This window comes from Arvicola amphibius, chromosome 2 (genome assembly GCF_903992535.2).
Source record: "Arvicola amphibius chromosome 2, mArvAmp1.2, whole genome shotgun sequence".
Lineage (NCBI taxonomy): Eukaryota > Metazoa > Chordata > Mammalia > Rodentia > Cricetidae > Arvicola > Arvicola amphibius.
In genome coordinates, this window is record NC_052048.2 from 104,752,445 (window position 1) to 104,774,043 (window position 21,599).

The 21,599-nt window shown below is 46.0% G+C and overlaps 1 protein-coding gene across 7 annotated transcripts in view; it reads left to right on the plus strand.

Moving 5' to 3' along the window:
• Myt1l (myelin transcription factor 1 like) overlaps positions 1-21,599 on the plus strand; it is a 137,672-nt gene that overhangs the window by 99,702 nt on the left and 16,371 nt on the right. For all 7 annotated transcript variants that reach the window (XM_038319056.1, XM_038319057.1, XM_038319052.1 and 4 more), the window contains 3 exons: positions 3,181-3,243; positions 10,477-10,560; positions 12,217-12,438. In XM_038319056.1, the coding sequence (XP_038174984.1) occupies positions 3,181-3,243; positions 10,477-10,560; positions 12,217-12,438 (369 nt within the window). The remainder of the gene's footprint in view (positions 1-3,180; positions 3,244-10,476; positions 10,561-12,216; positions 12,439-21,599) is intronic.

Genomic DNA, 21,599 nt, shown 5'->3' on the forward strand with positions numbered 1-21,599 from the left:
ACAGCAGCCCCACAGCCTCTTGGCTAACAGCTGGCCTCACTTGGCCAGGTTCCAGAAAAAAACAAAACAAAACAAAAAAACAAAAACAACCTTCCGATTCTCATGGTGCTTTCTCTGCAAAACAATGAAAGCCCTGAAAGTGAGAAAGTTTTTTGTTGTTGCTTTTGGGTTTGTTTTGGTTTGGTTTGGTTTGGAGGAGTAGTAAGAGTGCATTTTGAACCTCTTTCTTAACCACGTGATAAATTAGACCTTTATAAAGAACAGCCTAACCCACAGAAGTTGATGCAAAGGTTTCTGTGGGTGGAGGCAGTAAGATCTGATGATCATTGCTTTTCCATGGTTGTAACAGCTCACTTTCATTTTGAGTAGAGTAAGGCAACCTCTTCTCCCACAAAAAGACAGGTGAAGAATGTACTCATACTAAATAAGTAAACTCTAAATTAACTTCTGTAGCACAATTAATAAAAACCCAGAGACAGAAATTGGGGTTCATTCTGAAGGTCAGAAAAGCAAAACAGCCAGCCACTGGCTCTTATATCTACTTCAGTCTGAGATGGCGATCCTGCCTCCTAGAATCTCAGGATGAGACTGACTGAGAGCTGTCTCCTCCTGTTTTATGTTCCTCTCTAGGGCTGGGATTAAAAGCATGCACTACCGCCCAGTTTCTATGACAACCTAGTGTGGCTACTGAGATTAAAGATGTGTGTCACCACTGCCTGGTCTGTAAGGCTGGCCACGGGGGCTGTTTTACTCTCTGAACTTCAGGCGAGCTTATTTATTAAAATACAAATGAAATGTTACTACAAACTTTCCCTAGGTTTAAATTGGGAAGAGCTTGAAAATCTCCCTACAGTAGAAAATACTGGTGGGTAGGAAACACAGAGTCTCTTCACACACCTCCAGACAGAACTGTTACGATGTTTAGTATCTCTCAGGATATTTTCACTGCTTCTAAGATGGTCTCTCAGGTGAGTTCCTGGCACTGGGAAAACCAGCCACTTAACAAGGCCACTGAACCACTACTTATGAAATACCTTCTTAGCCACAGAGTGGCAGGTCTTATGATCACACGGAGTGGCAGGTCTTATGATCACACAGGCAGTGGAGACCAACACAGTCACCCTGTTCAAACCCTAGTCTCCAGTCAGTGCTGGCACTGCTATTGACAAGCAGGATTCAGTAAAACAAACTCAGTCCCATTCTGTAGCTAGTGCCTATCTCAGAGCCCCATTTCCTGTGTGGACCCGAGCGCTCTACAGACACTTCCCCTGCCTTGCCACTCGGTTGACTGCTCATCCCTTAACACGGGCCATAAATTAAATTCTGTCCTTACATGTGGTAAGGAAGATCCTTACTTCTCTACTCTGAGATCTACATACACCTTCTCTTTCATAGCACCAGGGGGACATTAGAAAATTTCCTACCCTGGAATTGTTTATGCATACAAGTGTGGCAATCTGCCATTCACACATTTGAAACTTGTCCAGTTCCTATGTGCCCACCTGCTCCTTGGCACTGTCATCCAGTCTAGAGAAGGCACATCTGTGGGTGACTAGTGTGCCAGCCTCACTGCACCAGGCTTGTGGACTAGCCTCATTCTGTGCACAGGTAGCCTGCTGGTCTCACTTCCGTACTTGGCTAACATGCTGCTCCCTCCCCCCAGCACTGCTAAGCAGAGGGAAACCACAGGACACATCTGCTGACTCTGCACATGTGTGCCTTTGTTCTTGACCTGGCTTCAGGCTCTCACTGAGTAGGGATGAGCACATAGAGCATGGTCTTCTTTTCATTAACAGAGGGTAATTTGTTCACTGGGCCACTGAATCTGTGATTTAATGGAAAGGGTATCTTTTCTTAACTTCTGCCCCTAAATTTTACCTTCATGGTGGTAAAAAGGCAATGGCATTGCTCTGAGAAGCATGACTATCTGCTTGTTCTTACCATGGTGTATTTAAGAAGTTATATGAAAGACTGAGAGGTAGCTCCATGTTAAAAGTGCTTGCTTTGCAGGCATTAAGACCTTAGTACTGTCCCTAGAACCCACTGTAAAAATAAAATAAAAAATTAAAGCTAGACAGATGCTTATATTCCCATCACTGGGAGGTAGAGGCTGGTATACCCCTAGGGCTTTTATCCAGCCTAGTCTACTTGGTATATTCAGGGACAGTCAGAGACTTTGTCTCTAAATAGATGACTGGCAGATAGGTAGGTAGATGATAGATAGATAGATAGATAGATAGATAGATAGATAGATAGATAGATAGCCAGTGCCTGAGGAATGTGTCTGATGTCTGCTGGCCTCCACATCCGCATACCCCAACCTATGCACACACAGGTACACACACACACACACACACACACACACACACACGTACACACAGACACACAAACACAAATTACTTGGAAAGAAACAATTATAAAACACCCTAATAATGCAAACTGGCCTTAAGGTGCCAGATGAATTAGTTTCTGTGGTTTAAACAGACTTGGCAGAGGAGCATATGGCTAATATGAGACCCCTGCCAGGGCATGCAGATGTGCCTCCTATTTTGTACCCCAAAATGGAAAAGTAATAGGTCTAGGGTAGAGAAGACCTCCGGAAGGTGCCGTGACTAAAGAACTGTGGGTATGTCCCTCCCCTACCCAGCACAGGTATCAGCTGTCACCTTTCCTGGGCTCTAGGATCCCCCAGTCGGGACAGAACTGTGAGGAAATGGCTGGGATCCCTGTTCAAGGTTGTCTCAGAATAGGCCATGCTCTTAGTCAGGGGACGCGTCTTTCCATGTTTGTATCTTGTCATGTGTAGATTGCTGTCACAGCAAGCCCTGCAGTAACTAGCTATGGCTAAGTTCAAAGAAACATTAAGGAGACAGAAAGGCCATCTGGAGGGTCACAAGTCTAGTGACAAAGGATGCTAGGTTCTTCAGAGACTGAGGATTCCTAAGTGGTCACAAAAAACAGAGGTCCTTTGCGCATGTCCATGTGCTGGGAAACAAGGAGGCAGAGGTGGATCTGTAGGTGGTAACGGCCGTGAACGAGCTAGGGAGCTCCCACGTCAGCGTAGTCTCTCTTAGTAGCAAGGGTGCACATTACAGAATTTGCCTTTTGGATAAATAAAGTCAACTACCCAGGGGTTGATTTCCTTCAAGTAAATTACCCCATTTGCATTTGTACTTGTAGGTGCCCCACCCCTGGCTGTGACGGTTCTGGACACATCACTGGCAATTATGCTTCTCATCGAAGGTATGTAGACTCTTCAGAACTACCCTCCTCCCCAGAGCAGCAGCTCCATCGTGACAGGGATGTTGCACTCCTGGCTGAGGTGCAGGCTGGATATGGTACTACTCAGCAAAGGAGATCTAGACTTGGAGTCACAGGACTGTCCTCTTGGGGGCTGCTAGGATGCTCATTCCTCCTGGGTCTGTATATCACCCTAGAGCAGCAAGAGACCACTAAAACATTTCTAGTCCACCATTCTCAAAGAACAAAGGAAAAAGACTCATCTCCAAATATGTTATAAGATTGTTATATGTAGGCGAATATTCTCAGATACACAAACCCTGTTGGTCCCTTTAACGTTAGGATTTGAAGCATAGAGCTGCACAGTTGCTGTAAGCACGGTTGATGGCCACAGGGAAGTTTAAGTTTCCATTCCCCGCAATGAGAACAGAGAAGCTACAGTATGACACGAGACCCCCAGCATGTGTGCTGACAAAAGGCGTCCATACCCGTCATCCCATCAGCACAGTGGCTGCACACTCTAGGACAGGTCCTCTGATGGAAGAGAGTTAAAAGAAAATCTTGGCACATACCATCATAGAATAAAAGTAAGTGGAATACTTGATAACGGTGGTGAGGCTGACTTTCCTCAAGGGGCCTCGTGACAGGTTCAGGAATCCTGCATCAGAGCCTCAAAGCCAAGCACCTGTAAGGAAAAATGGGGATCAACAGCTGGGGGCAGGCTATCAGTAGATTGCAAACCATCGTCTGAACTAAGGCTTCCTGGCTGACCCCAGAGCATCACTGCTGAGAGCAGCCAGAGTATAAGATGACCAGGGAGCAGGGATTTGGAGCAGGGGCTTGGGATTTTTACTAAGCTAGCTTGGCAGGCTTCTTGTTCACGCTTTCCTCTGCAAGGACAGAGTGGGGATCCAAGGTTTAGATTCTCAGACTTTGGTCAAAGAGGCTGATCTTGGTCAGCTTCTGATAACACAGGAGTTCCGTGGGGCCATCCCTATCTGTGGAAACAGAACATGCACATACTGCCAAAGTGCAAAGAAGCAGACCACCTCCACCAGACTTTTCAACTGCAACAATGCTGGCAGTCTGGTGTTCCGGGGTTTCCCTCAGACCATTGCAGAGTGGTGCCATGACCTCCATCCTTAGGTGCCAATCATGATGTCTCCAGACTCAGGCACACCAGGGCAAGAGAGATCTGTTCCCCTGACTAGTATCACAATATGTGCAAGACAGAGTGAGGTACTTCAGAAAAGTCTTGAGAGTAGGTGGTCGGTTTATAGTAAATAGAATTCAAAACCACTAGTTAAATATATAGTCAGGTATACTTTTCTAGTCTTTATATTAATTTATCTTAGAAAATAAATGCCTCTAGAACATTCATTATTTTGTAAATCTGTGCAACTGAAAATGGAAGTTTCCTGGTTACTCCACATCCAGTGTTTTATTTTCTACTTTAAAAAAAGTTGCCATCGTGTACCTCCCTTCGAACATAATGCAGTATAAACATGTTTATTCATTTGGCGTTTGATTTAGAATTTTAGGTATTAGTAAGATACAAATGTGTCATTAAGATGTAATTTAGAAGAAGGCATGATGGTTCACATCTGTAATCCCAGCACTTGAAAGCTGAGGCAGGAGGATCACCAAAAGTTCAAGGCCAGACTAGACTGCACAGATTTTGTCTCAAAATAATGTGGGAGTAGTGTATGACCATGTATGGATGTATATGATATATGTGTGTGGTGTATGTATATGTCTATTGTGTATATGTATTTGCATGCATATGTATGTATGTTGTGTGTCTTTGTGTACATGTATGGTTTGTGTGTAAACTTCTGTTTGTATGTGGATATATAACATGTATGTATGTGGTATGTGTTCAGGTCATGTATGTATGTTTTGTGTCTTTGTATTTATATGTGGCAGTATCCATGTTTCTGGGTGTGCATGACTGTGTGTTGTGTGTGTGTATTAGTATGTCAGGTTTATATTTAAGATATGGTCTGTGCTGAAGTAAACTCAGCTTTATCAACAGAGTTGCAAAGCAAATTTGATTTTGAGGAGACAACGTTGGGCAATTATTACTTTGTGGCATTTTGGCTAACAGAAGTGGAGTGTACTGGAGTGTCATATAGTAAGCTCCTTTACACAGAAGTTGAAATAGAGTCAAGAATATTAAGCCAGAACATTACATTTGATTCACAGTTCTTATGTAAATTTTCCACTAGGGAAAGACTGATGTCACAGCTAAATAAGCAAAGTTCTGGGTAAGTTGAGCAAAGACAGAAGCCAAGAGTTATATATGTGCTTTCTTCAGGCTCATTGGTTCTTGGCCACAGGATACTTAGAAATCTTCCTTCTCTTTTATGTTCCCAGAAACATAGGCCATAAGATACTTGCAGTATAGAAACCATAGAGGAAAGTTTACCTAGACAGGGAAGCACTGCCATCCAGCCCCAGATATGTGACAGTTCAGCTCAGTTGTTAGTACAGAGCACCTCCATGCCACAGTAGGAAGAGATGCGACATTCATCTCAGTTGTTAGTACAGAGCACCTCCATGCCACAGTAGGACGCAAGGATTCCAAGCAGGCCAATGGTCAGAGTACTGTCCATAGTTTCTGGTATACATGGATTTGTCCTTCCTGGTATACACATTGCCTTCTGTGGGGTTACAGGTTGCCTCTGTTCTATAACTCAAAACTCTGCAGGAATACACAGCCATCTTTGTAATAGAAATGAACTGAAGTCTTGTCTTAGTCACTGTCCTATTCCTGTGAATAGACAGCAGCTCTTGAAGAAGAAAGCATTTGATTGGAGCTTGCTTATCATGGCAGGCAGCCCAGTGGCACACAGGCGGACATGGTGCTGGAGAAGTAGCTAAGAATTCTACATCTGGATCCATAGGCAGCAGGAAGAAAGACACTGGGCCTGGCTTAAGCCCTTGAAACCTCAAAGCTCACTGCACAGTGACAAACTCCTCCCAACAAGGCCAGACTTCTTAACCCCTCCAAATTAGTGCCTCTCCCTGATGACTAAGCATGCAAACCTATGAGCTTATGGGGGCCACCATTCTTACTCAGATCACCACAATGCTCCATGTCTTCCCCTTGCTGCTTTCTACACATTGGAAACAGGGAACCCATTCTTTTGGGGGCCTGAGGAAACTGAAGCTCTAAGAGATAAATTAGAGCTAGAATGAAAGCTGTGGTGTCTAGCTCAAGTGTCATGTCTCCATGGACCTGGGAGCCCAGAATGGTCCTGGAAGACCATGGGGAGGTGCAGCCCACAGAGAAATGGTATACCCAGAGACATGCTAGACAGGATGCAGTTGGAACTCTCTTGGTTCAACTTTGAATGATGTTGCAATTTCCAGTCACAATATCATATCTGAAAGCCCCTAAATTCATCTTAACAAATACCTACGGACTGTGATGCTTCCTGAAACTTTCACCCATTACCTCCTCCTCTCACTGTCCTCTGATGGGCCTGGAAAGCTTTCACAGTCTTCAGTCATCAGCTGACTTTGTCTTAGAATTCTTTACCATTTTCTTGGCTTCTCAAAGATCTTCTGTGTGCTCTTCTGCTGAGAATATTCATTGGAGCCTTCTTCATCTGCAGTTTTTTTTAACACAATGATGCAGTGGCTTCTGAATGCTCCTACCCCACAGAGGTTCCCTTTGTTCTCTGATTGAACTCTTCCATTTGCCTTTCAATAGGATCGTACAATAGCCAAGACATTCCCAAGACCCCTTGGCTCCTACATTGTTTTCCATTCTGTGCCTCCCATTTAAGTACCCCAGCATCTAGAGGAACAACCAATAACCTCCCAAAGCACAGGACATTGTTTACTGATCACTTCTTCTGTATCAAGTATTGCACTGAGCTTCCTACAAATATGGCCTCAATTTCCTGTGAGATTTTTTTTATCAAAGCAGAAATGAGGACTTGAGACTGGAATGCAAACTTGCCATGCTGTCAGCTCAGTGTTCTCCCAAGCCCTTTCCTGTTGTCCTTCTATGAGGTGAAAGACCCAAGGCTCCAGCCTAACGATTGGTGGCACCGTCTACCTTGTCCCATTGTGCTCCGAGAAGCCCAGACAGTGATCCAGAGTCCTAACCTGCGGTTAGGAGAAGCATCCCAAAGAGATAGATAAAGACAACAGGCTTGTTGGCATCCAGAAGCACAAAGAGAAAGGCGTCTTTGAGGGTCATAGAATCAGAAGGCTGTAACCTTCACTAGGGAACTGTGGAAACTGCATCATGGAACTTTTGACAGAAGTTGTTCACATGGTGCAGGGAAACCTCTCTTCTCATGTGAGCTGGCTAAGGCCCACCCCAGCCTGTCTAATCCTAAGAAGTCAAGTGTTACAAAAGTCTACAACAATTCAGTAAAAGACCAAACTTGACTGTTTTCAATTCTAGGACCATGCAGGGCTCACTCCACAAAGCAGCAACTACTCTCATAAGTATAACAAAAGAGGCTGTTGGTATACAGAGGAAATCAGAAACTGCAGCTCAAAACTGCCTTCCTTGTAAGACGGGAGACAGAAAAGTAGACAATCACTGACACCAACTTCAGTCCAGAGGCTTCTGGTTCTTTCTTTAGAGATAGATTTGAGCAGGGAAGGTTGTTGCTATGCCAGGTAAAACTGCCCTGCATAAGAAGTTGGCTGTCATCTGTCTAACCCTGGTTTAAAGTCAGACAAACAGCTGAAGTTTGGCTCAGAGATAGGAACATTATTGTGGCATGTTAGGGTTTACCACCAGAACTTCCTGTGATTGTCACATGTTTTTAAATATATACTGTTCCAAGCAAAAATGTAGGTGTCTAATGAGCCCCTAAGTCACTGGTAGTGAACTGTGGGGAACAAAGTTTCTGCATAGAATTTATAGAATGATTTCACATTTCAGACCAAGGTTCACAGAAACTTAGGATCCCGCAGATACTTATTGAGCACATACTACATTCTAAAGGTCAAGCACCAATGATAACCAAGAAGGCTCTGCCCTCAAGGTACAACTAATTTATGGAGTAGAGAGAGACAAAGGCCTGGGGGAGCCTTGAGCAGCTCCAACAGGGCAGGGTTTTGGATATGAGGTCTGGTTTTCAGGATGAGGGAAACTGGGGACAGTGGTACACTGGTCGTCTCCCTAAAAGGAGCCTTTGAACATACATGCACACTTTATTTGGTACAGAGGAAACCCAAGGGTAGAGGAAGAAAAGCTACCAGATAGGTCAGGGGCTGGTTCTGTTTAAACATATCATCTCTGAGGGTCTAAGAAAGCAGGCGTAGAAGAAGGAAGACCTTCTCTGACAAGGCAGAAAAAGTCTGAGGGAGTCGGTAGAAATTAAAAAGAAAACAGTATTTTGAGAGGAAAGATGGGTCGAAAGGTAGATATGAGGAGTCCTTAGAACCTTAGAATTCTTGTAAAGGTTAAACACCTGCAATTCTGTCTGTCACTCATCCAGAAAGAGAAGGTAGCTGCCTTCTTGTAGATGTCAGTTTGTGCCTCAAAGAAAGACTACAGATGTTGTGGGGTCTCTATACCGTCCCTGGCCTCCTATTCTCCTGTCCTTTTTATGGGGGCATCTTGAAGAGCCTGATCACAGGAACCATGATCAGAGAGACATGGCCAAGTACTACTAGTAACAGAACAGACACTTCAGAAGCCTGCCTGGTGCCATTCCTAGACTAATCTATAGTAAAGTACCATGGAAATCTCTGGAGTCAAAGAATAATAATGGATCTCATGTCCTTGCTTATGGTGAAAATAGAGTATTAAGTCTGCGATTGTAGCTCAGTTGGTAGTGTGCTTGCTTAGCTTACATAGATAAATTCTCAGCAACATATGAAACCATGGTGCATGTGGCCTGAAATCTCAGGATCATAGTACTGACAAAGTGGAAGGAAGAGAATCATAAACTTGAGGTCATCATAGGCTACATAGTGAATTGAGGCCAGCCTGAGTGTGTTTGTTGTGTGTATATCAAGCAATACAAAAAGAGTAGAGTACTGTGTTTCTTGAAAGTCTTTGGCAGTGGCCTTGGGGGCTTTGGGACTCAGCTGGGGATAGAAATCCATGTGCTTCCTTAGTCAGGAAGAGTAACATGAGTATCAGACTTCTCAGTGCTAAAGTGCTGCCTGTGAGAATGAGACCCCATAGCCCAGAGCTTCTAAGTACTGACCATAATGGGGAGGGAAACTGAACTTCACAGTGTCGGGAGAGAAGCCTCTTCCTGAGCCTGTCCTTCCCATCATGTTCAGACTGATGCACACAGCAAATCCCTAACCGTCTCTTGCTCTGTGCACGGCCTTGAGCAGAAGTTAAAGGTGCAGATGAATACAAGGTAGCTCACCTATCATTAGGCTCCACCTCGTAGAGGACCCTTCAGAGGAGAGAGAGGTGAGCAAGGGCTTCCTAGTAGATATGGCCTCCATGTGGAGGCCAAGCTCATGGAGAGTGGCAGACATGGTTACATGAGGCTGAAAGGATGGTGAAAGTCCAGGGGGAAAAGCCCTCAGGGGACACTGAGCTAGAGGTGGCAGATGAATGTGTTGGGACAGCAAGGAAATGGAGTGCACAGACCAAAGCCCATGTCCAGCATGTCCCAGCAAGAAATGTCTAGGTACAGGGAGAGATGCTCAGAGGAGGCCGCAGGCATGAAGACTCCTTGAGAAAATCTCCAGTGCCTCTATATCCAGAACCTAGAAAGTGAACAAACACATTCAGACTTTAGCATCCCTTCTGTAGGTACAACCAAACGTCTACACTTGGGTGGGATGGAATAGCTCCCCGCACAAATCTGGGCTGCAGGGTTCTTCACTTCATCAAGATGGGCCTGTCTGCTCTTCATGTTACCTCACCATCCCTCCCTCCCTGTCTGTCTCTCTCCCTCCTTGTCTCCCTTCCTACTTCCATATCCATCCACAGGACCTTCTTTAGTCTCTTTTCTAATTAGTCCTCGCTGTCCCCACTTCTCAAACTGGCCATTCACCATATCTGCAGTACCTAGTCCACTCAAGGCTCTTAACTCCCTTGAATGGGAACTGACAGAGTATAAAGGCATTGAGAGGGCATAGGGGTTATGTCTAAAATGCACTCCCTCTGTCCTTCAGATTTTTAATTCATTCCCCAAATCCCAGGCTGTGGAGAGAATCAGGTCACCATTGATTGAGGAAGTTTTCTCCCCAAATCTCAGTGTTTCATGTTTCTGAAACCTATCTCTCCTTCAGCCTCTCTGGGTGCCCACGAGCAAAGAAGAGTGGCATTCGGATAGCACAGAGCAAAGAGGACAAGGAGGACCAGGAGCCAATCAGGTATGGGGACCAGCAAGGCCCGTGCCCATTGAACATCTATGAGATGGGGCCGGTGGGTTCTAGGAGGTGTCTGCTGAGGTTTCACTAAGCAGCTAGGCCAAAGTACAACTGCTGTCAACGAAGTTTCCGGTGTCCAGCCACAGTCTGTGTCACCAAGAGATGCTCCCTTCCCCAGAATATACTGGGGACTGCAGGCTTCTGAAAGACCGTGAAGGCTTCCCATGATACTGAAAGCAAATGTTCTGCCATCATGCTGACTGGATAACACCAGTGCCAGCGCTCTGCCTTTCCTGGGTGGGCTGGGGAGGCCAGGGGCTCTACCTTCCTCTGCGGCTGAAGGGCTGCTGGATCTGCTTTATTTCATTTTTTATTTCTCCCTGCTTTTCCTTCCTCCCAGGGCCCCAAACCTCACAAGATAAACTTAGTAGGTCTTTATTAAATTTCAGTATCGGTACTGAAATAAGAGATAAGTTTTAACCCAAACAAAAATGGATGAAGACATAGATTATTAAGATAAACTAAAATGTATCAATATAAACAAAAATACAGATCGTGTAGTCTGTAAATTTTGCTATTCAAAAAGAAATGTAGGGTTAGTGATATAGTTGATAGAGCCCTTGCCTAGCATGTATGAGGTTCAAAACTCAGCACTGCATAAGTGAGCATGGGTGGCACAGACCTACAAGATGAAGATAGGAGAATCTTCAAGGTCATGCTCAGCTACATAGCTAGTTCATCAGGCCAGCCTGGACTATGTGAGACCTTGTTGAGAGGGAGGGAGGAAAGAGAGAAAGGAAAGGGAGAGGGAAAGAAAAGGAAGGAGAGGGAGAGGAACTGGAGGGAAGTAGGGAGGGAAAGGGAGAAATGGAAAATGAAAAGCAAATGCACAGCCACGTGGCCCTGAGCAGCAGAGGTTGTGAAGTCAGCCTCGGCTTTCTCGGAGGCACACTGGGACACTTTCTTGGCTGAGTCTGGGTTCCTCCCATACTGTGGAAGCAATCAGAAGTCCAATCCCAGGTGGGACCCTCCAGCTCCCTGTACCTTCTAGTCGAGAGCCTCAGATGGCTCCTGAGGTATGCCATATCTCATCTAGCTTTGTGTCCCCCAAGAGCGTAAAGCACACACACAGCGCGTCCTAAGCCTTGAGAGTGAAGGTTGATGGAATTGGCTTTGCATTAGCATATGTTAATTGAGCTCCCACACTGACCCTTGTATTTTACCACCAGAATTCTGTCCAAAAGTGGCATTGTCTGCAGATACCTGCATCTCACCAGTGCTCCTTGTGTGAGTCACCATACCTCCCAAATCACAGGACATAGTCCCTTGAGCTGCTTGTCTGTCCCTGGTGTCCATTTCTAAAAGGGGGAAATACCACATGTCCCCACTAGGTGGTATCTTTCTAGGTCGTCCTCTTTGTCCTGATCCTCCTGCCTCTGCTTCCAAAGTCCTAAGATTACAGGCATGTGCCACCACATCTGGCTTTTCCTGTTCCCTTTCTCTTGTTCAGTAGAGCATGGGTGTGTGTCAGTTACTTAGTAAGTAAGTAAGTAAGTTAGTTAGTTAGTTAGTTAGTTAGTTACTATGTAACTGTGTTACATAGTCCACCATGCCCATGATGATAAAGACAATGAAGTTTGCCTCCTGTCTGTTGTTCAGGTGCCCTGTCCCTGGCTGTGACGGTCAGGGCCACATCACTGGGAAGTATGCATCCCACCGCAGCGCCTCCGGGTGCCCCTTAGCGGCCAAGAGGCAGAAAGACGGGTACCTCAACGGCTCCCAGTTCTCCTGGAAGTCAGTCAAGACTGAGGGCATGTCGTGTCCTACTCCTGGGTGTGATGGGTCGGGGCACGTCAGTGGCAGCTTCCTCACGCACCGCAGGTGAGTCCCTCCTCACTTGGTGGGTAAACTTTCAGCAGCAGTGGTGGATGCTGAAGGGGGCAGACTTTGCCTTCTTCCTCAGCATTGATGCTGAGAAAACCAAGACCAAAAACATCCGTCAAACTAACAAAACATGAAGATCTGGGGAAAGATGTGTAAAGCTTCAAATCTATCTCAGAAGCACAAACCACTTCAACTCTACCTTCCAGGACCATGGTTTTTGGGCATTGTTTTTAAATCAGGACTCACAGTAAAAAGCAGACTTTGATCTTACATGAACCCACAAGAGCACACACATAGATGTCTATAGACTGCAAGATGTCCTGCTTGGAATTCCAAGCAGCCTATCCTGGGAAAAGAGGGTGGTGCTTGTCACAGTGGCCTCATAGCAGGTCCCTGTCCAATACATGAGAAACCTCCCAGGGAGCTCAGCCAATCCCATTCATTTTTATTAGCTTAATTTGAATGGAAAGATGATGAATATCTTGAAAAAGACCTGCTTTGTGGTGTGTCTTGGGCTCCTTGAGAAAGTAGTGGGTCTCAATGGCAGCCTGTATCACAGTAAGGCAGCAGGTCCCATTAGACAGGGTGCTTGAGTGTCAGAACCTACATTGCACAGTATCAGTGCCTGCTAGCTGCAGAGGAATCTTGGGGGTTCCCTGCTGATGCTCCATGATGCTTCTTGCATACAAGTATGTTCACACACACACACACACACACACACACACACACACACACCTGGGTCTATATAAAACCACCTCAAATAATAAGCAGGCCAAAGGAGTACTTTTAGCTTAAGTGTTTGTGATACAGAGCCTGAACGCTTTGAAGTATTTTTAGTTATTGAGGAAACTCCTGGGCTAGAGCAATGACTCAGTGGATAAGAGCACTTGCTGTGTGGACATGACTTCAGATCTGACTTCAGATCACAACATCCATATAGCAAGCGAGGCCTGCTCCTGTGTCTGTGCTAACCGTGGAACCGAGGGAATCACTGGGTCCTATTGGTTGCTGGCCTAACCAACCCCCACCCCCACCCTGAGCTCCAGGTCCAGGGAGAGATCCTTCCTCAAAGTAACAAGATGGAGAGTGAGAGAGGAGGACACCCTATGTCCTCTGGCTCCCATGTGCTTACAGGCATGCACACCCTTCATATTAATTTACATATTAATGCACCATGCAAACTTGCACACACAAAAAAAGAAGGAAGAAAAAAGTCCTTCTCAGGTAGAAATGTCTCCAGTGACTTAGATACTTTGTAAATGAAAAATGAGGGTCTTTCCCATGATACGTTCTCGCAACTGCCTTCCAAGGCTAGTGGTTCCTGTTTTCTCTCCGAAATTTCTCTTTATACAATAATATGTATATACAAGTACACCTATCATCAGGCCTGGGCAGTTAGTCCCCCTGCTCATACAAACGGCCCTATGTAGACACAAAAAGACCCATCTGTTCAAAACATGTCTAGAACCAGCAGGTAACAGGGCAGTATCTCTGGTGGCCTCTCCCACCAGGCCTCTCCCACCAGGCACCACTCCCCGCCACACTTAGATTCAAATATTGCAAAGAAGGCTGAAGATACTTCCGTCTTCAAACACCTGTCTGAATGTCTGGTGATGTGTCAACAACACTGCAGGATCCAGTCTGCAGCAGAGGTATGTTTATAAGATTTGAATGGATAATGCCTTAATGCCCTCCACAGAGTTCCTCTTCCTATAACTTCAGCTAACAGTAACATTTAAAAATGGTACAGAGCCCTGATGTAAGTTAGGGCACATGTTTCTAACATGACAAAGATAAAGTTTCATACCCTGACTGAAGTTAAGCACCGTGGTTATAGACTGTTCAAGTTGCAGACAGGCCTAAGAAGAGGTGGGGCATTCTGTGAAGCCCCTCCCCCAGAGGAGCTTCTTGACTTCTTAGTAAGGAGTCTGAGGTGTGGCTAGGTGGAGTTTATTCCATCCTCATAAGTCTGCAGTTCATTTGGCACAATAGACTCTACGAAGAACCTGCTGTTCACAAAATGTTCCCAAGGATCCCGAGGAAAGGGGGAGGAGCACTGGAGCTCGAAAATCATGGTGATGAGGAGCCAGCAATACAACCTGTCCTTCTTCCCAAATATACAAGTGTCTTTGCTGTGAGGCAAACTCCAGCTCACCCACCACCCTTCTAAATCGTCTTTCAAAGGCGCATCTCTCTGAGAACTCCATCTTCTCATCCCTTCCTCATGGTGCTTTCTTCATCTTGTTATTGGTGGAGATGGTGCTTTGGCATGGAGAAGTAGTGCATTGTGATCATGTGTGTACGCCATGATCATGTGTGTACACCATGCACGGTATATATCACATGCTCTGCAGTGTGTCTACTGTCTGTAGCCCATGCACGGTGCATATCACATGCTCTGCAATGTGTCTACTGTTTGTACACCACACATGGTACACATGCTCTGCAGTGTGTCTACTGTTTGTACACCACACATGGTACACATCACATGCTCTGCTGTGTGTTCACTTTCTGTACATTACCCATGGTGCATACTACAGGCTCTACAATGTCTTTACTTTCACAGGAGGCTTGTCCCCATGGGTCCATCTGTGGTCAGACCATCTGTTACAGCTAAATGTCACTGCCAGGGCCAAGAGATCCATCTGTGTCCTAAGAACCAATGTAGGCTGCTAGTTGTGGACATTTCTGAATGGGTATTGAATTGTGATGGTCAAAGCCACTGACATGAGCCACTCAGTTCCTTTCAAAAACAAGGCAAATGCCTAGAGACAAAGTGGAAACCCCCAAGAGGAAGTTAGTAGATAGTACTGTAATAATGGTAATATTATCAGATATTGGTGAAGAAAATCATGGTTTTATATAAGAGGAAGTGGAAGTCTAGACATGAGACAGGAAAATGATTCTCCCTCTCCCTGGCAACCTTAGAACCCAGCCATATCAGAAGAACCAGCCAAACCAGGGTGCAGTACAGTCCATACGTACAGAAAGCTTCATCAAACCAGCATGCGGATGCTCACTAAGGCCAAGTTCCATGCAGGGCACAGCAGTAAGACATGGACTCAACTCAGAGCCACCATGAAGATCTCAGACTCAGGGCAGATAGAGTGGGACACATGCAAAGAAAAGGCAGAACACATTGACGCTTGGAGTGGGAGCCTGAGTGGAAACTGTGGATGATCTCTGGAAAACCAAGGCATTTTGAGAATTCCTCCAGGGAAATGATGGCCTTCAGCCATTCTCTCTCTCTCTCTCTCTCTCTCTCTCTCTCTCTCTCTCTCTCTCTCTCTCTCTCTCTCTCTCTCTCTCTCTCTCTCTCTCGAACAGCTAATGCTAGATTAGCCATTCCCTTTACTCAGGGACATAAGTGGAGATACGTCAGCCATAGAGCCAAAGGAGTTCAGGCGTGTTCTGCAAAGCTGCATCTCAAGGTGTGTTCCCTGGGGAAAGGAGACTATGCTAAGAGGAGGGGACGTTACACAGCAACAGGGTAACCCAGCACCAGCAGCTCCAAAAAGAGGGCTCTCATCCCCAGGGGTGAGTGAGCCCAGATGGATGCAGACGTTGGAGGGAGTTGTGGTGAGGGCTTTAGGTGAAGCCGTGCTTTTGTGGTTCTACAGAAGGCATAGAAGACTAGAAAAGGCAGTAAGAGGCAGGAGGAGGAACTGAGAGATGTGATGCTGAGCAAGGGGATATGTGGTCCCAGACACAGCAGGATTAGGAAAAACTGGAGCATTGGGCACAGAAAAGAACTAAGTTTTAAAGCAGGGCATATCAGTGGACACTGGCAATTGTAACAAAATGTTAGGAGGCTGAAATTATTCTCTATGCCATGGAATTCTCTATTCCTGAAATTAAGATGGAGGCCTTGCCTTGGGGGCTGCTGATAAGAACCATTTCCTCGTTTGCAGTGCCTTCCCAGGGTAGAGAGAGTGTAAGTTCTTTTTATAGGAACACTAATCTGATTGGGTCAGGACCCACCTCATTAAGGATTCTGTACCTGATACATCCCCATGGAGTAGGTTCATGGATGGGGAGGTGGGGATGTTGACCACATCAGCTGGGTGTGGTGGTAACTGCAGGGCCAAGAGGGAAAGGGTCAGAAGTTCAAGGCTATCCTCAGCTGAACATCAAGCTGAAAGCTAGCCTGGGATACGTGAAACCCAAACAAAAACAGCAACCGAAAGTATGTGATCTGAGATAGAGACATGGATTGGTGGTTAAACTGCTCTTGCAGAGAAACATCAGGTGACTGTAACACCAGCCCCAGGGAATCTAGTATCCTCTTCTGGACTCTGTAGGTACCTGACCTCATGTACGCATACACACACACACACACACACACACACACACAAATTTAAAATAAAACTAAACCTTATTTTTAGAATGTGAACTTTGAGGTACACAAACATCAAGACTGTGACAGAAGAAATCTATGGTGGATTCATCTTAGCGATGTTGTCTTGAGATTGTCTGGCACTATAGACAAGACATGGCCACCAGACAGCTGGAAATAGCGCAGGGAAGATCCCCAGTAAGATCAGCATCTGGTCGCACATAGGTATGTGGCTGATAAGGAGCAGAAGTAGCATGGGGAGAGTGCTGCTCAGGAGACCTCTGGGAAACGTCTCTTGGCTAGTGGGCTGGTGAGGCCAGTGGCGAGACACCAAGGACACAGTAGCATTGAGACCAGCTCCACATCAGGGCAGGCCCACCAAGAAAACCAAAAAAACTTTTATCACAGAGGCCACATGACTGAGAGGGCCTCAAGGTAGAGTTTTAAATGATGGTTAAACTCCAAAATTGAAAATGTTTCAACGTGGGTACCCCTCATTCTGTGAAGAGCTTAGGCAGAGGGCTGGGAGCTGAAACCAGACCGCCATAAGTCCAGTCAGTAACAGTGCCCAGGAAGTCACAGTGGACGTTTCCAAAGCCCAGACCAAAGGGAGGGGGAGAAAGTAACAGAAGGGAGGGAAACACTTGTCAAAAGAGAAGGAAAAGAGCAATTGAGGACATGATCCATGGAACAAATGAAGCCCAATCTTGGTGGGGGGGGGTGCTGTGAATGTCTGTGAGAACACCTGGGGAGGGGATATGGGCACTGTGGAGGAGGGGAAGCTAGGATGCCCTAAATTTCCTTCAGGTAGAATGAGAAGAGGGACTTGGAGGTGAATATGCGGCTCCAGTCAGGTTCCTCGTGTTTTTGGTGTGTACTAAGCCATTGCCATCTCCCCATCTCAGTGCTGTGCAAAATGTGGATGTATCGTGTCTCTATCCATGTGAGGAACGTGCTCTAGTGTTGTTTGAGATAGGACACTGTGTTCCCTCCCATCGTGTGTATCTGAGGACCTGCAGCGTATAGTAGACCCGTGAGTGCCACTAGGTAGGTGCAGAAGAGTGGGAGGAAGACAAGTGTGGGAAAGACCTCTGCCAGTGTCTGAACTGGCTCAAGCCTCCATCTTCTGGGAAAGCTGGGCAGAAGAAGCATTAGCCAGGGACCTGCACACAGCAGCTTCACAACATCTGGAACCCACTGTCCATGTGTGAGTGCAGGCAGCTTCTCCATCCCAGAGCCAACCCACCGCAGGTTACCTGTGTTCTGAATGCATGTACACCTCTCCCTGTCAGTCTTCCCAAAGCAGCACATAGTATTGGCTTCCCCAGCAGTTATATTGTTGTTTAAGATTTGTTTTTATTTTTTATTATGTGTATGTCTATGTGTGTTGTGGGGTCAGTTCTATGCATATGTGAATGCAGGTGTCCATGGAGTCCAAAAGAGGGCATCAGATTATCTGGAACAGCAGGTGGTTGTGAGCATCTCAGTATTGGTGCTCAGGAACACACTCAGGTCATCTGCAATAGTGTGAACATGTAACTCTTGAGCCATCTCTCCAGCCCCTCATGCCCTCTCTGAAACAGTTACTTCATATGAGTAGTATAAACAATTTGGAGGAGATTTAAGGAGAAGGGCATAGCTCTGTGGTAGATGGCTTGCCCTTTGCTCAAGGCCTGAGGTTCAGTTCTTAGGACCACAGAAAAAGAAGTGGAAAGGAGGATGGGATGCCCCATGTGAATACTGCACCAGTCCATGAAATGAATGCATTTGTGAGTGCTGATATCTGATTGGGGCTTTGGAAACAATCTCAAATACTGAAGGATGAGTGTATACTAAGTGAGCACCCTCATTTACTGTCCCTCAGTTCTAATTACACAAGGAAACCAGAAAGAGTCTCTGAAATTACAGTGTAGACTCACCATGAAAAGCAGGTAGTTTTGTAAGTAAGACATGTTTTCTTTAGAGGCATTACATAGACCTCCCTGGCCTTGAGCTGGGCCATGAAGCCCCCACAGTTTTTCTAGAGTGTTTGTTTGGCTTCCCAGAACGTTAGCAAAGCAGGCTTCCAATGAGACATTTATTTCTCTCTATAAATGGCAGACCAGCAGAGGACAGGAGAGTGGATTTCAGGTGTCTTCAACACACTTTCCAAGGGCTGTTTTATCTGCAGCATAGAGGTTTGTGGTGGTGGCAGTGGTTGATGTTGTGCTGTTTGTGGTGCCAGTGGTTTTAGTTGTGTGGTATTTGTAGTGTTGTGCTTGTAATGGTCGTTGTGGTGCTTATTCTGGTGATGGTCCTGGCTGTGGTAGCTGTTACAGTATGGCGAGTGTTCTGGCTATGGTTGTGCTAGTTGTAGAAGCTGTGATTGGGATGAGTCTTGCCTTGTTGTGGTTGTTATTACAGGGCCTGTGGTGGCAGATGTTGTGGTGATTGTGGCTGTGGGAGTATGGTTGTGATTGAGGGAGCTATGGTTGTAGAGGCTGTGGTGATGCTGGTTGTGGTGTTTGTGGTTGTGAGGACTGTGTGAATGGTTGTCTGCAGTGCTGGTGGTTGCAATATTTATCGCAGTAGCAATTTGGTGGAGGTGGTATTAGTCACCATGACAGTTGCTGTGCCACCATAACGACCACCATTGCAACAGCCTTCACCATTCCCACAACCACCTCAGCCATACAGCCTGATAGCTACCCATTCATGCGCATACCTGAGCAGTCTCTGCAGCAGAGCTGTTCTCGTTTAGCCCTTCTTCCCATGTCTCATTGCTCCTGGAGCAAAAGCAGCCTATATGTCTAGACAGGAAGAAGATGGGAGCATGAGAAGGTTTTGCAAGAAAGCTGATGTGTCACAGATGGGACTGCATTGATTTCCAAGGCACCCAACATATCAGTGAGCACTGGGAAGTTTAAGTCATAAAAATTTCCCTCTGTTACTAGTGTGGAACTAGCAGAAACTCTGAAGGCAGCCCTTTCCAGGCCCAAGGACTCTGTCACCCCAAGCTCTGCTTTCCTCTGTCCTCACAAGCCTTTCTCCCCTGTTGTCTGACATGGGTAGAGTTACATTAGTTAGGGCCACACTAACTTGATCTTATCCTTAAAGACTCTTTCTAAATAATGCTGTACTGAAATAATGCTCACAGCTTGGAATGTCAGCCTTTCCTATATCCAGAATCCCTAGGCCTTCCCTGAGCTGCAAGCATCCCAGTAAAAGGAGGTGGAGAACCTTGGTAAGAAGTGCTCTGCTCTGCAGACTGAAAACAGCCAAATCTCGACAGAAAACAGGAGCTAGAGGTGCAGTGAAGAGGCCCTACCTCCTTCTTGGCCTCAAATTCTAGCTGAGACATTGACCACTCCTGCAAACCTGCAATCCCTGCCAAGTCCAGCTTTATAGAAAAGGGGCCTGAATCGCCACTAGAGCCAGCAGCCAGGCAAGAAATGCTGATGATCACTGGCACCTATGAGAGGGAACCAGAGCCAAGAACCACAGCCAGTTAAAGGGAATGTTGCTTTTCTTGACAGAAGCTGAATCAAACCAACCCAAAAAGGAGAGGTGAAGCAGAAAGCAACAACAACATAGCAAACAAAAACCAGAAATACCAGGGAAACAAAAGAAACATTTTTCAAACTTATCATTTGTCGTCTGGCATAAAAGGATGGAAAGAGTATTAAAGTATATTATATTTATAGCCCAAGGGGATACATATTTTTTAAAATCCTAAGTACAAAGGAAGGATTACTGGGAATGTTCAGGTGCAAAATTGATGACGTCTCCCATGAATTGTAAAGAGATAACAGAATGCCATAAAATACATTTCAGAGAATGCATGAATAGTTCAGGAGGACTAGTAACCAGCTACTAAAGAGTGCTGGGGAAAAACAAGCAAACATACAAAAAGCAGAGCTGAGAAAATTACCAAAGAAATAAAGCAAGGAAAGTTCCCGGGTACAGATTCTGAGCACTCAGGGGAAAGACCTTGCTGAGAAACCAGGAGATGAGGGAAGTTCGCCGTCAAGCTTTCCCAGAGAAATGGCTCCCATAGGAGATATGGATGTGGCAAGAGAGGGGTTTCTCCATTAGGGCTGGGAAGCTTGGTACATCCATCAGGGCTCCAGTGACACCTCTGACTAAGTTTTCTCCCTGGGAAGCCTGTCTCTTCTCAGAGTCTGCCAGCTAAGTTTTCCCTCTTCGCTTTCTTGAAATAACTGAGGTAGGTTTTGCTCACCACAGATATCCTCACGACAATATACAGTGCTGGATGAAATAATAAACAGCTGGAAACAGCAGCTTTTCCACACTGACAAAGAGAACTGACCATCACAAACAAAATCTGGGATGAGGAAAGACGGGAGAAGAGGAGAGGAGAAGGGAGGAGAGAAGAGGGGAGATCAGGGGAAGAGGGAACTCAGCAAGAACATGGGGAATTAGAAAGCAGCGGAGTCTCCTCTGCCCCTCGTGCCTCTGGGCGGTGTTCTCTCCTGTACCACTGAGTCACCTCAGAACTCAGCTTACTTCCCCACACCAGCTCCCACTGCTCTCTGGCCTTCTTCATAGCCCTTTGTAGGTGCTCTCCATGATAACCACCAGCGACACAAGCTTCAGGGTACTGTTCTTAAATCCAGTGCCCTCAGCAGAGAGGTCAGCTCTCCAGTCACCAGCCTCTGCAGCTCCATCTGTCATTCTAATGCTGGCCATACCTAAGCTTCAGGCTGCCCAGCTCCACCCCATCCATGGCTGCTCCTTACCCAGCAGCTAAATACTCAAAGGGAAATATCTGCCAGACTTCCTTCCCATCTCTGTTTGGACAAAGGTGTTACATCCCGAGTTA